Source organism: Tamandua tetradactyla, chromosome 3 (assembly GCF_023851605.1).
Source record: "Tamandua tetradactyla isolate mTamTet1 chromosome 3, mTamTet1.pri, whole genome shotgun sequence".
NCBI classification, from domain to species: domain Eukaryota; kingdom Metazoa; phylum Chordata; class Mammalia; order Pilosa; family Myrmecophagidae; genus Tamandua; species Tamandua tetradactyla.
The window spans coordinates 210,770,698-210,788,548 of NC_135329.1; the positions used below are offsets into that span (position 1 = coordinate 210,770,698).

The window sequence follows — 17,851 nt, forward strand, 5'->3', positions numbered from 1 at the left end:
AAGGGCAAGTGGCCCAGCATGCTTGGAGGACAAAGGGCAGAGGGAGGGGGTCCAGCAGAAGGGGAGGAGGAAGAATGAGCTTGAAGAGATGAGCTGGGGTCCATGTCCCTGGAGTCCAGGCAAAGCTGTGGAGGTAGAATTTTATTTTATGCCATAGGAAATTGTTGTCTGAGGTTTTCTGAGGTGGTGTTGGGTTGGGATGGGACAGGGGATCCTGAGACTGTGAATGAGAAGAGATGGAGAGAGGAGAGGGGTAGGGGTTGAGGCTCTGAAATAAGACCATGGCAGCTGGGTCTGACAGTCATCTGACTTAGCTACTCCTGGCCAAGGTTTCACCAGTATCCAAATGAGGAAGGGTTGCCATTCAATATCAAAATAAATTATTGTAGTTTTTTGTGGCACTGATACATTTTTATAGAGGTTGTCTATATTAACTGGTTGATAAATTGTCTTAAGTCTGTTCTGTGATGTGGTGTTTTGTGTGTGTGTGTGTGTGTTTATATAATTTCTTTTTTATTAGGGGAGGGTGTTGTAGAAGTTGGGAGAAAGAAGAGGAGGGTCATTCTGCACTTCCACTTTTACCTCTAAATCCTTTCTAAAAAAATTTCTTATCTTGAAATAATTTCAAACTGTAATTACAAGACAGTTATAAAAATAATACATACTCCTGAGAGAACTGCAACTGCAGACATCCAGAGCCACCAACTTTAACATTTTGTCCACTCTGGCTGCACCATTCCATCTATCATCCAACATCCATCCATCTCCCTTCCTTCCTCCCTCCCTTCTTTCCTTCCTTCCTTCTTCTTTCTTTTTCTTTTGCTATCTTTATATTTATCTATCTATCCATTTATCTCTCAATTAATCAATCATATATCTAATCTATCTACCTTCTGAACACTTGAGAGTAGTCTGCACACATCCTACTCCTTGAACATATGTAATACCTTCATGCACATTTCCTATGAACAAGGATGCCCATTTGTTCTAGTTTGCTAGCTGCCGGAATGCAACACACCAGAGATGGGTTGGCTTTTAATAAAAGGGGATTGATTTTGTTAGTTCTTCAGAGGAAAGGCAGCTAACTTTCCACTGAGGTTCTTTCTTACGTGGGAAGGCACAGAATGGTCTCTGCTGGCCTTCTCTCAGGCCCCTGGGTTCCAACAACTTTCCCCTGGGTTCCAACAACTTTCCCAAGGGTGACTTCTTTCTGCATCTCCAAAGGCCTGGGCTGAGCTTCGAGTGCTGAGTTGAGGATTGCCCAGCTGCTTGGGCTGTGCTACGTTGAGCTCTCTCATTTAAGCACCAGCCAATTAAGTCAAACGTCATTCATTGCAGCAGGCACGCCTCCTAGCCACCTGCAGATGTAATTAGCAACAGATGAGGTTCACGTACCATTGGCTTATGTCCACAGCAACAAAACTAGGTGCCTTCACCTGGCTAAGTTGACAACTGAATCTTAACTACCACGCCACACCTTCCATGTAATCACCTTAAATAATTCAGTTAAGTGAGTTCAAGAAATTTAACATTGATATAAAGCTTACATTCTATCTTCCATTTTTTTCTTATGTCCCAGTAATGTCCTTTTGAGCTTTTTCTCTTCCATTCCTAGATCCCATCTAGTAGCATGTATTGCATTTATTGTTATTCTTTCTTTCTATTTATTAATTGTTAAAATATTTATACCGGAAACCAAGGCGGCTGGCGCCCATACCACGCGCGGCCCCCCGGACCAACTGAGAGAATTGGATCGGAAATTCCCAGGCCGCGGAGAACGGTGACGGGTGGGGAAGGCCCCTTCCAAACCCGTGACCCCCCGGGAACGTGCACTCTCCCGGGTGGGCCGCTGCCGCTGGCACCCTCCCGCCACGCTTGTTGCCCCGGGCCGACTAGGAAATTCGGACGGGCTCTTTCCTGGGCTGTGGCGGCCAGTAACCCTCCCTGCGTTCGACCCCAGGCCGGCTCAAGCCGCTTCGGCTAGCAAACCTCCCGGACGGCGAGAGTTTTCCAAAGTTTAAGGTCCCACAGCACCTTTTACTGGTGGGACCCGCAGACAAACGTCTGCCACGAGCGCCACCTACTGGGCAGGATAAGAAAAACAGAACCCAGAGATTTCACAGAAAAATCTTCCAAACTTTTGGATCCAATACCCAGGGAAATCTGTCTAAATGCGCAGACGCCAACAGAAGATAACGGATCACCCTCAAATAATTGAAAATATGGCCCAGTCAAAGGAACAAACCAATAGTTCAAATGAGATACAGGAGCTGAGACAACTAATGCTGAATATACGAACAGAAATGGAAAACCTCTTCAAAAACGAAATCGATAAATTGAGGGAGGACATGAAGAAGACATGGGTTGAACATAAAGAAGAAATAGAAAAACTGAAAAAACAAATCACAGAACTTATGGAAGTGAAGGACAAAGTAGAAAAGATAGAAAAAACAATGGATACCTACAATGATAGATTCAAAGAGACAGAAGATAGAATTAGTGATTTGGAGGATGGAACATCTGAATTCCAAAAAGAAACAGAAACTATCGGGAAAAGAATGGAAAAATTTGAACAGGGTATCAGGGAACTCAAGGACAATATGAAGCGCACAAATATACGTGTTGTGGGTGTCCCAGAAGGAGAAGAGAAGGGAAAAGGAGGAGAAAAACTAATGGAAGAAATTTTCACTGAAAATTTCCCAACTCTTATGAAAGACCTAAAATTACAGATCCAAGAAGTACAGCGCACCTCAAAGAGATTAGACCCAAATAGGCGTTCTCCAAGACACTTACTAGTTAGAATGTCAGAGGTCAAAGAGAAAGAGAGGATCTTGAAAGCAGCAAGAGAAAAACAATCCATCACATACAAGGGAAACCCAATAAGACTATGTGTAGATTTCTCAGCACAAACCATGGAGGCTAGAAGACAGTGGGATGATATATTTAAATTACTAAAAGAGAAAAACTGCCAACCAAGACTCCTATATCCAGCAAAATTGTCCTTCAAAAATGAGGGAGAAATTAAAACATTCTCAGACAAAAAGTCACTGAGAGAATTTGTGACCAAGAGACCAGCTCTGCAAGAAATACTAAAGGGAGCACTTAAGTCAGATACAAAAAGACAGAAGAGAGAGGTATGGAGAAGAGTGTAGAAAGAAGGAAAGTGAGATATGATATATATAATACAAAAGGCAAAATGGTAGAGGAAAATATTATCCAAACAGTAATAACACTAAATGTTAATGGACTGAATTCCCCAATCAAAAGACATAGACTGGCAGAATGGATTAAAAACCAGGATCCTTCTATATGCTGTCTACAGGAAACGCATCTTAGACCCAAAGATAAACATAGGTTGAAAGTGAAAGGTTGGGAAAAGATATTTCATGCAAATAACAACCAGAAAATAGCAGGAGTGACTGTACTAATATCCAACAAGTTAGACTTCAAATGTAAAACAGTTAAAAGAGACAAAGAAGGACACTATATACTAATAAAAGGAACAATTAAACAAGAAGACATAACAATCATAAATATCTACGCACCGAACCAGAATGCCCCAAAATACGTGAGGAATACACTGCAAACACTGAAAAGGGAAATAGACACAAATACCATAATAGTTGGAGACTTCAATTCCCCACTCTCATCAATGGACAGAACATCTAGACAGAGGATCAATAAAGAAATAGAGAATCTGAATATTACTATAAAGGAGCTAGACTTAACAGACATTTATAGGACATTACATCCCACAACAGCAGGATACACCTTTTTCTCAAGTGCTCATGGATCATTCTCAAAGATAGACCATATGCTGGATCACAAAGCAAGTCTTAACAAATTTAAAAAGATTGAAATCATACACAACACTTTCTCGGATCATAAAGGAATGAAGTTGGAAATCAATAATAGGCGGAATGCCAGAAAATTCACAAATACATGGAGGCTCAACAACACACTCTTAAACAACGAGTGGGTCAAAGAAGAAATTGCAAGAGAAATTAGTAAATACCTCGAGGCAAATGAAAATGAAAACACAACATATCAAAACTTATGGGGTGCAGCAAAGGCAGTGCTAAGAGGGAAATTTATTGCCCTAAATGCCTATATCAGAAAAGAAGAAAAGGCAAAAATGCCGGAATTAACTGTTCACTTGGAAGAACTGGAGAAAGAACAGCAAACTAATCCCAAAGCAAGCAAAAGGAAAGAAATAACAAAGATCAGAGCAGAAATAAATGAAATTGAAAATATGAAAACAGTAGAGAAAATCAATAAGACCAGAAGTTGGTTCTATGAGAAAATCAATAAGATTGATGGGCCTCTATCAAGATTGACAAAAAGAAGAAGAGAGAGGATGCAAATAAATAAGATCAGAAATGGAAGAGGAGACATAACTACTGACCTCACAGAAATAAAGGAGGTAATAACAGGATACTATGAACAACTTTACGCTAATAAATACAACAATTTAGATGAAATGGACGGGTTCCTGGAAAGACATGAACAACCAACTTTGACTCAAGAAGACATAGATGACCTCAACAAACCAATCACAAGTAAAGAAATTGAATTAGTCATTTAGAAGCTTCCTAAAAAGAAAAGTCCAGGACCAGATGGCTTCACATGTGAATTCTACCAAACGTTCCAGAAAGAATTAGTACTAATTCTCCTCAAACTCTTCAAAAAAATCGAAGTGGAGGGAAAACTGCCTAATTCATTCTATGAAGCCAACATCACCCTCATACCAAAACCAGGCAAAGATATTACAAAAAAAGAAAACTACAGACCAATCTCTCTAATGAATATAGATGCAAAAATCCTCAATAAAATTCTAGCAAATCGTATCCAACAACACATTAAAAGAATTATACATCATGACCAAGTAGGATTGATCCCAGGTATGCAAGGATGGTTCAACATAAGAAAATCAATTAATGTAATACACCACATCAACAAATCAAAGCAGAAAAATCACATGATCATCTCAATTGATGCAGAGAAGGCATTTGACAAGATTCAACATCCTTTCCTGTTGAAAACACTTCAAAAGATAGGAATACAAGGGAACTTCCTTAAAATGATAGAGGGAATATATGAAAAACCCACAGCTAATATCATCCTCAATGGGGAAAAATTGAAAACTTTCCCCCTAAGATCAGGAACAAGACAAGGATGTCCACTATCACCACTATTATTCAACATTGTGTTGGAGGTTCTAGCCAGAGCAATTAGACAAGAAAAAGAAATACAAGGCATCAAAATTGGAAAGGAAGAAGTAAAACTATCACTGTTTGCAGACGATATGATACTATACGTCGAAAACCCGGAAAAATCCACAACAAAACTACTAGAGCTAATAAATGAGTACAGCAAAGTAGCAGGTTACAAGATCAACATTCAAAAATCTGTAGCATTTCTATACACTAGTAATGAACAAGTTGAGGGGGAAATCAAGAAAGGAATCCCATTTACAATTGCAACTAAAAGAATAAAATACCTAGGAATAAATTTAACTAAAGAGACAAAAAACCTATATAAAGAAAACTACAAAAAACTGCTAAAAGAAATCACAGAAGACCTAAATAGATGGAAGGGCATACCGTGTTCATGGATTGGAAGACTAAATATAGTTAAGATGTCAATCCTCACTAAATTGATCTACAGATTCAATGCAATACCAATCAAAATCCCAACAACTTATTTTTCAGAAATAGAAAAACCAATAAGCAAATTTATCTGGAAGGGCAGGGTGCCCCGAATTGCTAAAAACATCTTGAGGAAAAAAAACGAAGCTGGAGGTCTTGCACTGCCTGACTTTAAGGCATATTATGAAGCCACAGTGGTCAAAACAGCATGGTATTGGCATAAAGATAGATATATCGACCAATGGAATCGAATAGAGTGCTCAGATATAGACCCTCTCATCTATGGACATTTGATCTTTGATAAGGCAGTCAAGCCAACTCACCTGGGACAGAGCAGTCTCTTCAATAAATGGTGCCTAGAGAACTGGGTATCCATATGCAAAAGAATGAAAGAAGACCCATCTCTCACACCCTATACAAAAGTTAACTCAAAATGGATCAAAGATCCAAACATTAGGTCTAAGACCATAAAACAGTTAGAGGAAAATGTTGGGAGATATCTTATGGATCTTACAACTGGAGGCGGTTTTATGGACCTTAAACCTAAAGCAAGAGCACTGAAGAAGGAAATAAATAAATGGGAACTCCTCAAAATTAAACAATTTTGTGCATCAAAGAACTTCATCAAGAAAGTAGAAAGACAGCCTACACAATGGGAGACAATATTTGAAAATGATATATCAGATAAAGGTCTAGTATCCAGAATTTATAAAGAGATTGTTCATCTCAACAACAAAAAGACAGCCAACCCAATTACAAAATGGGAAAAAGACTTGAACAGACACCTATCAGAAGAGGAAATACAAATGGCCAAAAGGCACATGAAGAGATGCTCAATGTCCCTGGCCATTAGAGAAATGCAAATCAAAACCACAATGAGATATCATCTCACACCCACCAGAATGGCCATTATCAACAAAACAGAAAATGACAAGTGCTGGAGAGGATGCGGAGAAAGAGGCACACTTATCCACTGTTGGTGGGAATGTCAAATGGTGCAACCACTGTGGAAGGCAGTTTGGCGGTTCCTCAAAAAGCTGAATATAGAATTGTCATACGACCCAGCAATACCATTGCTGGGAATATACTCAAAGGACTTAAGGGCAAAGACACAAACGGACATTTGCACACCAATGTTTATAGCAGCGTTATTTACAATTGCAAAGAGATGGAAACAGCCAAAATCTCCATCAACAGAAGAGTGGCTAAACAAACTGTGGTATATACATACGATGAAAAACTATGCAGCTTTAAGACAGGATAAACTTATGAAGCGTGTAATAACATGGATGGACCTAGAGAACATTATGCTGAGTGAGTCTAGCCAAAAACTAAAGGACAAATACTGTATGGTCCCACTGATGTGAACAGACATTCGAGAATAAATTTGGAATATGTCCTTGATAACAGAGTCCAGCAGGAGGTAGAAACAGGGTAAGATAATGGCCAATTGGAGTTGAAGGGATACAGACGGTGTAACAGGACTAGATACAAAAACTCAAAAATGGACAGCACAATAATACCTAATTGTAAAGTAATCATGTTAAAACACTGAATGAAGCTGCATCTGAGCTATAGGTTTTTGTCTTGTTTTGTTTTGTTTTGTTTTGATTTTACTATTATTACTTTTATTTTTTTCTCTATATTAACATTCTATATCTTTTTCGGTTATGTTGCTAGTTCTTCTAAACCAATGCAAATGTACTAAGAAATGATGATCATGCATCTATGTGATGATGTTAAGAATTAATGATTGCATATGTAGAATGGTATGATCTCTAAATGTTGGGTTAATTTCTTTTTTTCCGTTAATTAAAAAAAAAAAAGAGAAGGGATAATTGGTACTGAAGGGATACAGACTGTACAACGGGACTGGATATAAAAACTCAGAAATGGACAGCACAATACTACCCAATTGTATGCAATTATGTTAAAACACTGAATGAAGCTGCATGTGAGGTATAGGTTTTTTGTTTTTGTTTTTTTTTTTCTTTCTATTATTTTAATTCTTATTCTGTTGTCTTTTTATTTCTTTTTCTAAATCAGTGCAAATGTACTAAGAAATGATGAATATGCAACTATGTGATGTTATTAAGAATTACTGATTGTACATGTAGATTGGAATGATTTCTAATTGTTTTGTTAATTCTTTTTTTAATTAATAAAATAAATAAATAAAATAAAAATAAAAAATAAAAAAAATAAAATATATATACCACCAAATTTCCCATCCCAATCCCTCTCAAGCATACAATTCAGTGGGATTGATCACACTGACAATGTTGCAGTATGCTCAGTACCATCTATTACTAGAACTTTCTCTTCACCCTAAACAGAAACCCTACACAATTACTCATTAACTCCCCATGCCCTCCAACCTGATAGCCTGTACTCTACTTTCTGTCTCTGTGAGTTTTCAAGTTCTCTGATATTTTCTTTGTGGTTACCATGGGGGCTTACATTTAACATCCTAAATCTATAACAAACTCCTTTCCTTTGATACCAACTTAACTTCAACAGCATCCATAAACTTTGTTCCCTTACCTCTATATTCCCCGTGTCCCCTGACCTTTAAGTAACTCTTGTCACAAATAACATATTTATACATTATGTATCTAAAATCACTGATTTATCATTACATTTATGCATTTGCCTGTTTGCTCCTATAGAAAGTAAAAAGTGGAGTTGCATGTCAAAACTACAATCCTACTGGTGTTTATATTTACCCATGCCACTATCTTGCTGGAGAACTTTAGTTCTTCATGTGGTTTCAGTCAATTGTCTAGTGTCCTTTCTTTTCAATGCAGAACTTCTTTGCATTTCTTATAGGCTGATCTAATGGTGATGAAGTCCCTCAGTTTTCATTTAGTTTGGAATTTCTTAATCTCTCCCTCATTTAAAAAATTTTGGTTGAAATATATTTATTATTATTGCTGAAATGTACACTTGTTCAGGCTATTTTGAAGCTGTAAGTATAAAGATACTTTTGTATTTCTTTCCCTGAAGAAAATTAGTCCATCCCTCATTTTTGAAAGACAGGTTTTCTGGATACTGATTTGGGTTGACAATTTTTTGCTTTCAGAACTTTAAATATGTCTTCCCACTGCCTTCTTGCCTCCATGGTTTCCAATGAGAAGTCGGCACTTAATCTTTTTGAGGCTCCCTTGTATGTGATGCATTGCTTCTCTTTTGTGGTTTTCAGAATTCTCTCTTTATCTTTGGCATTCCATAGTCTGAATGTAACATGGTGTGGAGTGGGCTATTTGGGTTTATCCTGCTTGGAGTTTGTCCATCATCTTGGGTGTGTACTGATTTAGTTTGCTAAAGTTGATGAAATGCAATATGCCAGAAATGGGTTGGCTTTTACAATAGGGATTTATTAACTAACATGGTTACAAGTCTGAGGCCGTGAAAATGTCAAAATCAAGGCATCAACAGGAAAATACCTTCTTCCTGAAGAAAGGCTGCTGGCAATTGGGACTCCTCTGTCAAGTGGCACGTCTGCTGGTCTCTCCCAGGTTTCATTGCTTCCACCTCTGGCTTCAGTGGCTTCTTTGAGCTTTTCTGAGGTTTCTTTCTTTTAGCTCCTTGTTTCTCTTCGCGTCTGTGTCCTTTCTCTGTGAGCTTCTCTCTGGGGCTTTTTTTTTTTTTTTTTTTTTCCTGTATCTTCTCTCTTATCTTTTATCCTTTTATAAAATACTCCAGTAAGAGGATTAAGACCCACCCTGGGGCAACCCGCAACTGAAATAATCTAATCAAAAGACCTCACTCATAATAGGTCTACACCCACAGGATAGGATTAAAGACCATGATATTTTCTGGGGTACATGCAGCTTCAAATCATCACATGCACATTCAGCACATTCATGTATTTTCTTTAACTTTAGGAAGTTTTCAGCCATTATATCTTTGAATATTTTCTGCCACTTTTGGGGCTCCTGTGGTACACAAATTGATATGTCTGATGTGCCCCACAGGTTCCTCAGACTCTGTTCACTTTTCTTCTTTCTTCTTCCTGCTCCTCAGAATGGATGATTTCACTTGTCTTATGTTCAAGTTCACTGATTCTTCTGCCAGCTCCAATCTGTATTTGAATCCCTCTAGAGAATTTTTAATTTCTGTTACTGTGGTCTTCAGCTCTTTTTTTGTTCCTTTCCATATTTTCCACCTTTATATTGATAGTCTGTTTTGTGTTCATCTGTTAGTTTCCTGATTTCCTTTAGTTCATTGCCTGTATCTTCCTGTAGCTCTTTGAGCATATTCAGAACCATTTTTTAAAAAAGACTTTGTCTGTAATGTTCCAGGTCTGATCTTCCCCATTGGTAGTTCCTACTGCTTTAATCTTCTCCTGTGCCTAGGCCCTCTTTTGTTGAAATGTGGATATTTTGCTATTTGTGTGTTATTGCTGGATTTTAGACTCTGAGGCACCTCTTTCTTGGGCTTGTATCCACCTAGTGTTATGACAGCACTTTCCTTGACTGCCGGGAGCTGAAGGAGAAGGAGAAAAAAAAATACATTGCCCAGTCTTTGCACATCGACCTGTGTGAGTGTTGTCCTTCAAATCTTGTCCAGTAAGTTTGGAGAATAGGTTAAAGCCAAAGCATAGGAACCTCTCTGATCCTTTCCATGCATTCATCTTGTGGCCCTAGGAAGTCCTCTGTTTATGGTTCTGAATGTCCTCTCACCTAGGACATGGTTTCCTTCCAGCCCTGGGCATTGAAATATACATCCTACAGCCAGCAATCCCTTGCCTCAGGAACTCTGTAGGAGAGTTCCATGAGCTGCCTTCTATACACAGCGCAAGCTCTGGGACAGTGAACCCTCAGGCCACTACTGGACAAGCTGGGTAAGACATGTGTGTTCTCAGAATGTGCACAAAGTTTATTCTTTCTGGGTTCAGGACCAGGGATCCTCACTGGGAGCACTGACTGGCTCTGTTCTTAGCTGGTGGTGCGGTTGTCTTCCTTACGGGCTTCCGTCTTCTTCTTGACGGGCTACCGCTTGGGTGCAACTCTCTGACTGCTAAGGGTTTATTCAGAGCTCTGTACTGGGGTTCTAAGGTAACTCCGAGACTCAGCAGCAAGCTGCTGAGGGACCCAAAAGACTTGAGCCGAATACCAATTGATGGCACAAAGCTTTTTTATTGTTACATAGTAAGAGCTTAAGTGCTCGGGGGCTCAAGAGCTAAAAGGACCCCGACGCTTGGTGAGCTCGGGTTATATACAGTTTGGAGGAGGGGTGGAGTCGGGGCATGTACGTCAGGGGAGGGTAGCCAACCACACAAGCTAAGAAGCAGTTGCTAGGCTTAGGGCAGAAGTTAGGAATAGGGAAGTGTAGAACATAACAGGAAGGGTTGCGGTTTTATGGTGGGCTACGGAAATGGGCGGTTTACGACAGGAGGGGGAGAGGACAGCAAGTAAGAAGAATAGGGAGTGAAATTTAAAACAATTTTTAAGGACTGCTAGGCTCCAATCCCAAATAATATGCCACATGGTGGTACTCTCATATTTAGGTCTTTGATCCATTTTGAGTTAATTTTTGTATAGGGTATGAGATTGGGGTCCTCTTTCATTCTTTTGGATGTAGATATCCAGTCTTCCCAGCACCATTTATGGAAGAGACTGTTCTGTCCCAATTGAGTGAGCTTGGAAGAGTCTGAGGGTCTATTTCTGAACTCTTAATTTGATTTTATTGATCAGTATGTCTATCTTTATGCCAGTCTATTTTGTCTATTTTGACCAGTGTGGCTTTATAATATGCTTTAAAGTCAGGAAGCATGAGTCCTTCCACTTCATTCTTCTTTTTCAAGATGTTTTTAGCTATTTGAGGCCCCTTTCCCTTCAAAATGAATTTGATAATTAGCCTTTCCATTTCAGCCTAGTAGGCTTTTGAATTTTGATTGGTATTGGACTGAATCTGTTAATTCACTTGGACAGAATTGGCATTTAGACTTCCAATCCATGAACATGTAATGTCTTTCCATTTGTTTAAGTCTTTGATTTCTTTTAGCAATGCTATGTAGTTTTCTGTGTATGGGTTCTTTATGTCCTCAGTTAAGTTTGTTCCTAGGTTTTTGACTCTTTTAGTTGCCATTGTCAATTTTTGCTCTTAAACCTTCAGTTGATTGGATGAAGCCAACCCTCATTATCATTTACTTAACGATAACTCATTGTAAATGTTGATCATATTTACAAAATACCCTCACAGCATCATCTCGCTTAGTATTTGACCAAATAACTGGGCACCATAGCTTAGCCAAGTTCACATAAAACTAACCATCATATTTTTTGCATGGATACGCATCAGTCCTCGGAGAGGCCTTCTGTACCCACATACATCTGTCTGTCTCTCTATATGGATCATGAGTTCTGGGAAGAGAGGAACCTCATCTGTTCTGATCACTTCCAGAGCCTCAAAGCCCAGCACTGTGCCATTCTCAATAGATGTTTTGTCAGATGAATGAATTAAAAAAAATCAGTGTTAGTGGTAGGGAAGACTTTTAGATCAACCACAGAAAAGGACAGTTCTGATAGTTCTCCATTGGCCAAGGTGGGGTTGCAATGTCTCGTTCTTTTCTTTCTAAAAGAAATATTCTGCCTTGTGTTTCATTTCTGAAAAGGAAGACTAATTTATCACAAAATGGTCTTTTTCTCATGTCTCTTGGTCCATGGCAAGGCTAATTTAATGGATTCAAGGGTGCTGGAAATATTTTGCCTGGTTGATTGGTAAGGAATTCCAGCCAGTTAAACTATTTTTGCCTATTAAGAAACTCAGTAAAGAAAATGACAATTAAATACATGATCCTGGGTGGTGATCTAGCAAGGGAGGAGAGAAGGCTCTAAAGGACATTATTGGGACATAAGAAAAAATTGAAATACAGCCTTTAATTTTGTATCAGTGTTAAATTTCTTGAACTCAACTGCATTTAAGGTGGTTACATAAGTGAATATCCTTGCTTAGGAAATGTGCATGGCTGTATTAAGTGTTCACGGAGCTTGTTGTGTATAACCTGTACCCAGGTATTCAGAAAATGGATTGATATACAGACAGACAGACTAATAGTTAGATGGATAGATATTTATTAAAAATGTGGCAAAATGTTAAAATCGGTGAATCTGTGTGTGGGGGGCAGTATGTTGGAGTTCTCCATATGGGGTTTGTGTTATTTTTGTAGCTATCCTCTAAGTTTGAAACTATTTCAAAACAGTTAAAAGAAACCAGGTAACCCTAAAGCCGCACCCTCTTTATCTCTAAATGTACATTTCCTGCTATCTTTAGCACACCCATGGCCATTGTCACGTGACACAAGCAAACATTAACTAGGTGCAGTTATTAGTTCTTACAGCATGTAGTGGGAGAGGCTGAACCACAGAAGCAAACATTAACTAGGTGCAGTTATTAGTTCTTACAACATGTAGTGGGAGAGGCTGAACCTCTGGCAAAGCAGCAGTCTAGGTGCAATGGCCCCAGAGTCCCAGAGCCCATGTCCCTTTGTCCTGGCCCTGCTGCTGTGTGCGCTCGGCCCCACTGTATCCCAGGGTGGGAAGCTGCTGGTGGTCCCAGTGGATGGCAGCCACTGGCTCAGCATGCTCGGGGTCATCCAGGAGCTGCAGCAGAGGGGCCATGAAGTCCTGGTGGTAGCGCCTGATGCATCTGTGCACATTAAAGAAGGAGCATCCTACACCCTGAAGAGGTACCCTGTGCCATTCGGAAGGGAGGAACTGAAAGTGATTTTTGCTAGTCTTGGGGAGTGGGCTTTCAAGAATGAAGGGTTTTTCCAGCGTATGGTGGAAACATACAAGAAAGTGCAACAGGACTCAGCTATGTTTTTATCTGCCTGCTCCCAGTTCCTGCACAACCAGGAGCTCATGAACTTTCTGGGGGACAGCGGCTTTGATGCTGTGCTAATGGACCCTTTTCTCCCTTGTGGCTCCATCGTCGCCCAGTACCTGGCTCTACCTGCTGTCTACTTTTTGCACAAGCTGCCATGCAGCTTAGACTTGGAGGGTACCCAGTGCCCCAACCCACCATCCTACGTGCCCAGGTCTCTGTCTTCTAACTCAGATCACATGACTTTTATGCAGCGGGTGAAAAACATGCTGATTGCCTCCATGGAGTCCTTTCTGTGCCATGTGGTTTATTCTCCGTATGCCACACTGGCCTCGGAGGTCCTTCAGAGAGACGTGACTGTCCAGGACCTGATGAACTCTGCATCTGTCTGGCTGTTCAGAACAGACTTTGTCAAGGATTACCCCAGGCCCATCATGCCCAATATGATTTTTATTGGTGGGATCCACAGTACTCATAGAAAACCGCTATCCCAGGTGTGTATTTGAGTGAGAGCTCCATATGCCTTCATTCTTGCAAGTTCTTCTGGAGAGAGGAATGTGTCTCGGGTATGGGTGGAACGAGCATGCTGAGATAGCTTAAAATGCCCTGTTTTGTACTTGTCTGCCTTGAAGACCTCTTAGGTCTAAGCTGTAATTTGTATTTCCCATTTAGCGTTGTCCTCTGGGTTATTGTTTTTTTTTTTTGGTGTGGGCAAGCTCCAGGAAGCAAACCCAGGTCTCCAGCATGGCAGGCGAGAATTCTGCTACTGAGCCACCATTGTACTGCCCTGGGTTATTGCTTTTGTATTCGACTTTAGGAAAACATACTTTGGGGCTTCTGTTTAGTGTGCTCCACTGGAGCATACAGAATGCTGCATTTGCTGCACTCAGCAGAAAACAAACAAAAAAAAATGCACCCACCTCTGGGTCAGGGGCAGGTGAGTCAGGACTTAGCACCTCTCTGCTCCTGGCCGAAACTCCAGATTCTCGATATTGTGATAGGAAGATGACTTCTGCAGTCCCTTCTCTTCTAACGGAATAACCTGACAGGTTCTGACATGGGGCAGAAGGTCAGGCATCTCATCTCCTGAAATGTTAATTTTTCCTCCCTTCAGAATTTGACATGGGATTCACGTGTCCTTCTAAATGTCAGTGGAGTGCTCGAGAATGGCAGGACATGCTCCTTCCAAAGCGCAATTAGTGAAAGAGTCTAGAGAGAGGCAACCTCTCAGTGAGCTTTCATGCGTGTCCTCGTCAGAGGTTGGCAGGCCAGACACTTTCCATGGGCTGAGTCTGGCTCTTATCATGGGCCTGTGGTCGTGCTTGGAGAGGGCTGAATCTTAGTTTCCATCATGTCTCCAAAGTGATTCATATTTTAAATGAATTTGGATAGTAGAAGGAATACAAGTGAGAAATGAGGGTCAGGGTTGCTGTCTCCTCATTCCCCTGTGACCTCGATTTCCCCAACCCCTGCCTCTGGGGCTCTGTGCAACTAGGAGACACTCAACAAACACTTATTAAGCAGTTGAATGAAAATAATGTGGTTGGGACAGAGGACTAGTTACTAGGGAGGTAATAATTCCAATAGTTTTTTATATTCCCATAATGACATACAGATTAGGTATGCACAAAGAATTTTTGTTGTTGTTTGCTTTAGAAAATAGGAAAATAATGTGTTATCATCACTCACGTCCCCTGTATTACTCCAGTTCCAAAACTTGTATCTGGTTTTTTCTTATTTCATGGGCAGGCACTGGGAATCAAACCTGGGTCTCCGGCATGGCAGGCGAGAAGTCTGCCTGCTGAGCCACCGTGGCCTGCCCCTGTCTTACTATTTTTTAGCTGCTACATAATATTCCATGTACTTATAGACCACAAGTTATTCGGCCAGCCATTTATCTCCCTATGGAGGGCATTCTCCTTTTTTTGCTACTGCAAACGTTGTCTTAATATAGAGGAAATATCCTGTCCTTTGTTCTATGCCTTCTTATTTGTTTTTTAAGTGCTCTATAGTCTTTTGTTTTCCATTTCTCTTTCAGCTGATTATCTACTCACTATATACTCATCTTACCAAGGGGTTGATTCTCCTAATTATTTAAAACTACATGAGGCATTTTCATTTGCTGATGAGGGAAATGTATTTCTTCTGTTTCAAATTCCATATGAATTTATCAGTCTCACTGAATTCAGTAGGTTTTCTAAAAACAGTTGAATAATTTGAGCAATAGCAAGGATTTCTGCCTTGCTCCTGATTTTACCATACATTGATTTCATTTAGCTTTTTTTGGCAAATACCCTTTAGTTATTTGAGTGATAGCCTTCTTTTCCTTCAGCTGTTTAATAGGAGAGACTGCTGAACTTTATCACCTGCCTTTCAGGCATATGACCCCACCTTCCCCCCAACCCCACCTTCCCTGGTTAAATCTGTGAAAGTGATGAGTTGTAGTTGTGTTGCTAGGTTTACTGATGAGAGTTTTCACTCTGCTTATTGGTTGCTGACTTGTTTGGTGAAACAGGTTTAGGTGTGACAGTGTGACAAGTCTCTGTCAATTGTGCCTGCTGGTAGTCCTCTTCCTTGTTTAATGTTTTAAATCCGAAATTCCGTATTTTAAAGGTTAATATCGCTATCCCTGCATTACTTTTGCTTACATTGTACTAGTATGCTTTTACTATCCCTTTGTCTTCAAACTGTCTTTTTCTTTTTTAAGCAAGGTGGAGGTGGTATTTCTAGCCTAGTCAGACAGGGGAATTTAGCCTGTTTACAGTTCATTTAGAAATTGATGAACTTGATTATAATTCTTCCAGTTTTATTATTTTTCCTGTGTTGTTTTCACATTTTCTTGTTTTTGATGGCTTGTCTGGTTACTATTTATTTTTTTCCCCTTTGCTTATTAAAAAAAATGCTGCACCTCCATTCTTGTAGTGGTGACTGTCCTGTCCCAGCACTCACAAACATACTTTTTCCCTATGATATAAAACAAGACTCCTCCTGCCCTCCCACAAAGCCAGTCATTTCCTCATTGCTTCCTGCCCTGCCCCACTCAGTGGAAAGTGAGTCCAGAGGAATGGATGACAGAGCTGAAAGTTTAGTCTATTCCCAGAATCCTAGCCCCTTCTCACCCTTCACCCATGGTGAATTCTAAACATGGTAATATTTTTCTTATAAAAAAATTAAATCTCTAAGAATAACCTCATACTGTTCTGTAGCTCAGTCCAAACTTGATTACCTGTCAACTCTGCAAAATCATCTTTCTGGAGGGCCTGGGGATTGGGTAGTTTGAACATATCCCTGTGTTCTCTGTACTTCATCTCCCCAACACCAGCACACCCCCATACATCTCCTAGAGTCTGTAGGATGCAGGCTAGAAACTTGAAGGTGAGCTACAACAGAAATTCCCCTCTCCCCAGAACAGAGCCTGGGGGCCAGGGCAGAGAGTAGGGAAGCATGCCTCTTGGAGAAACAGCTTGTTGCTTCCAGGGGTCACAGCGATGTAAAAATGGGTGCCTGGGCCATTCTGCCCTGAAGCTGGCAGAGAATGAAGCTTTGCCAGCCTTGGCTGCCGAAAAGACCCAAGAGCAAAGCCCTCCTCCTGGTGCCTGCACGAGAGCTGGCGATTCCCACCCGACCCACGTGTTCAGAGACAGACCACTTGCCTTTTTTACTCATGGCTTTACTTCTGCCGAAGGTACCTCAGCAACTGGGTCTGAGCCCCAATATGTGGAATAAGAATAAGGGAGACCTCTGGGATTGCACAGACTTGGGCTTCAGGGTTGTTCAGAGGTAGAAAAGTGGCAGGGGCAGCTGTCGTGTGAACCAGGCTTCGAGGTGGTGGGCCCAGCCCTGGCTGCAGGAGACTCCCCTCAGCACGGCTAATCCCCTGCCCAGGTTGGGCCGCGGGGCTCAGGGCCACATAGAGGGACATGTGGGGGACTGGCTTCGACTTCCCCACGGGGTGTCGGGGCCAGAGGAGCCGGGCGCGGCTGCGTGGAGGGAGGGGGTGCTGTGGCCCAGTGCGGAGCCGGCCCCCGGCACCCCCCGCACCCCCGAGGCCACCCGGGCAGGCCCTCCACTCCCCGTATCTCCCACCCGCCGCTGCCCTGCAGGCATGACAAGCCCCAGCACCGTCCCTGGCCGCCGTGGGCCGCCTGGGCACCCAGCCCGGGGCGGGGGTTTGGACTGGCCGCCCCTATCACCCACAGGCCAGGGGCCGTCGCAGCCAGGACTGCGGTGGGCCGAGGGTGTTACCTGGAGCCCGACAGGCGGGGAAGTGGCGCCTGCTGCCCACCTCGGCGCCTGTGACCTCCGCTGTTGGAAAAGATGTTCTCATCACCCAATTGTGGCGTTCACCAGTACTTGACCAGTCTTGTTTTATC

At 41.3% G+C, this 17,851-nt stretch overlaps 1 protein-coding gene across 3 annotated transcripts in view; it reads left to right on the forward strand.

Moving 5' to 3' along the window:
- LOC143678276 (UDP-glucuronosyltransferase 1A1-like) overlaps positions 1-17,851 on the forward strand; it is a 161,595-nt gene that overhangs the window by 122,156 nt on the left and 21,588 nt on the right. Inside the window, exon 1 of one of the 3 annotated variants that reach the window (XM_077155497.1) lies at positions 12,849-13,972. The exons of the other annotated variants lie outside the window; for them this stretch is intronic. Coding sequence (XP_077011612.1) covers positions 13,109-13,972 — 864 coding nt within the window. The 5' untranslated portion in view covers positions 12,849-13,108. Of the gene's footprint in view, positions 1-12,848; positions 13,973-17,851 lie in introns of those variants that run through there. 3 annotated transcript variants of the gene reach the window in all.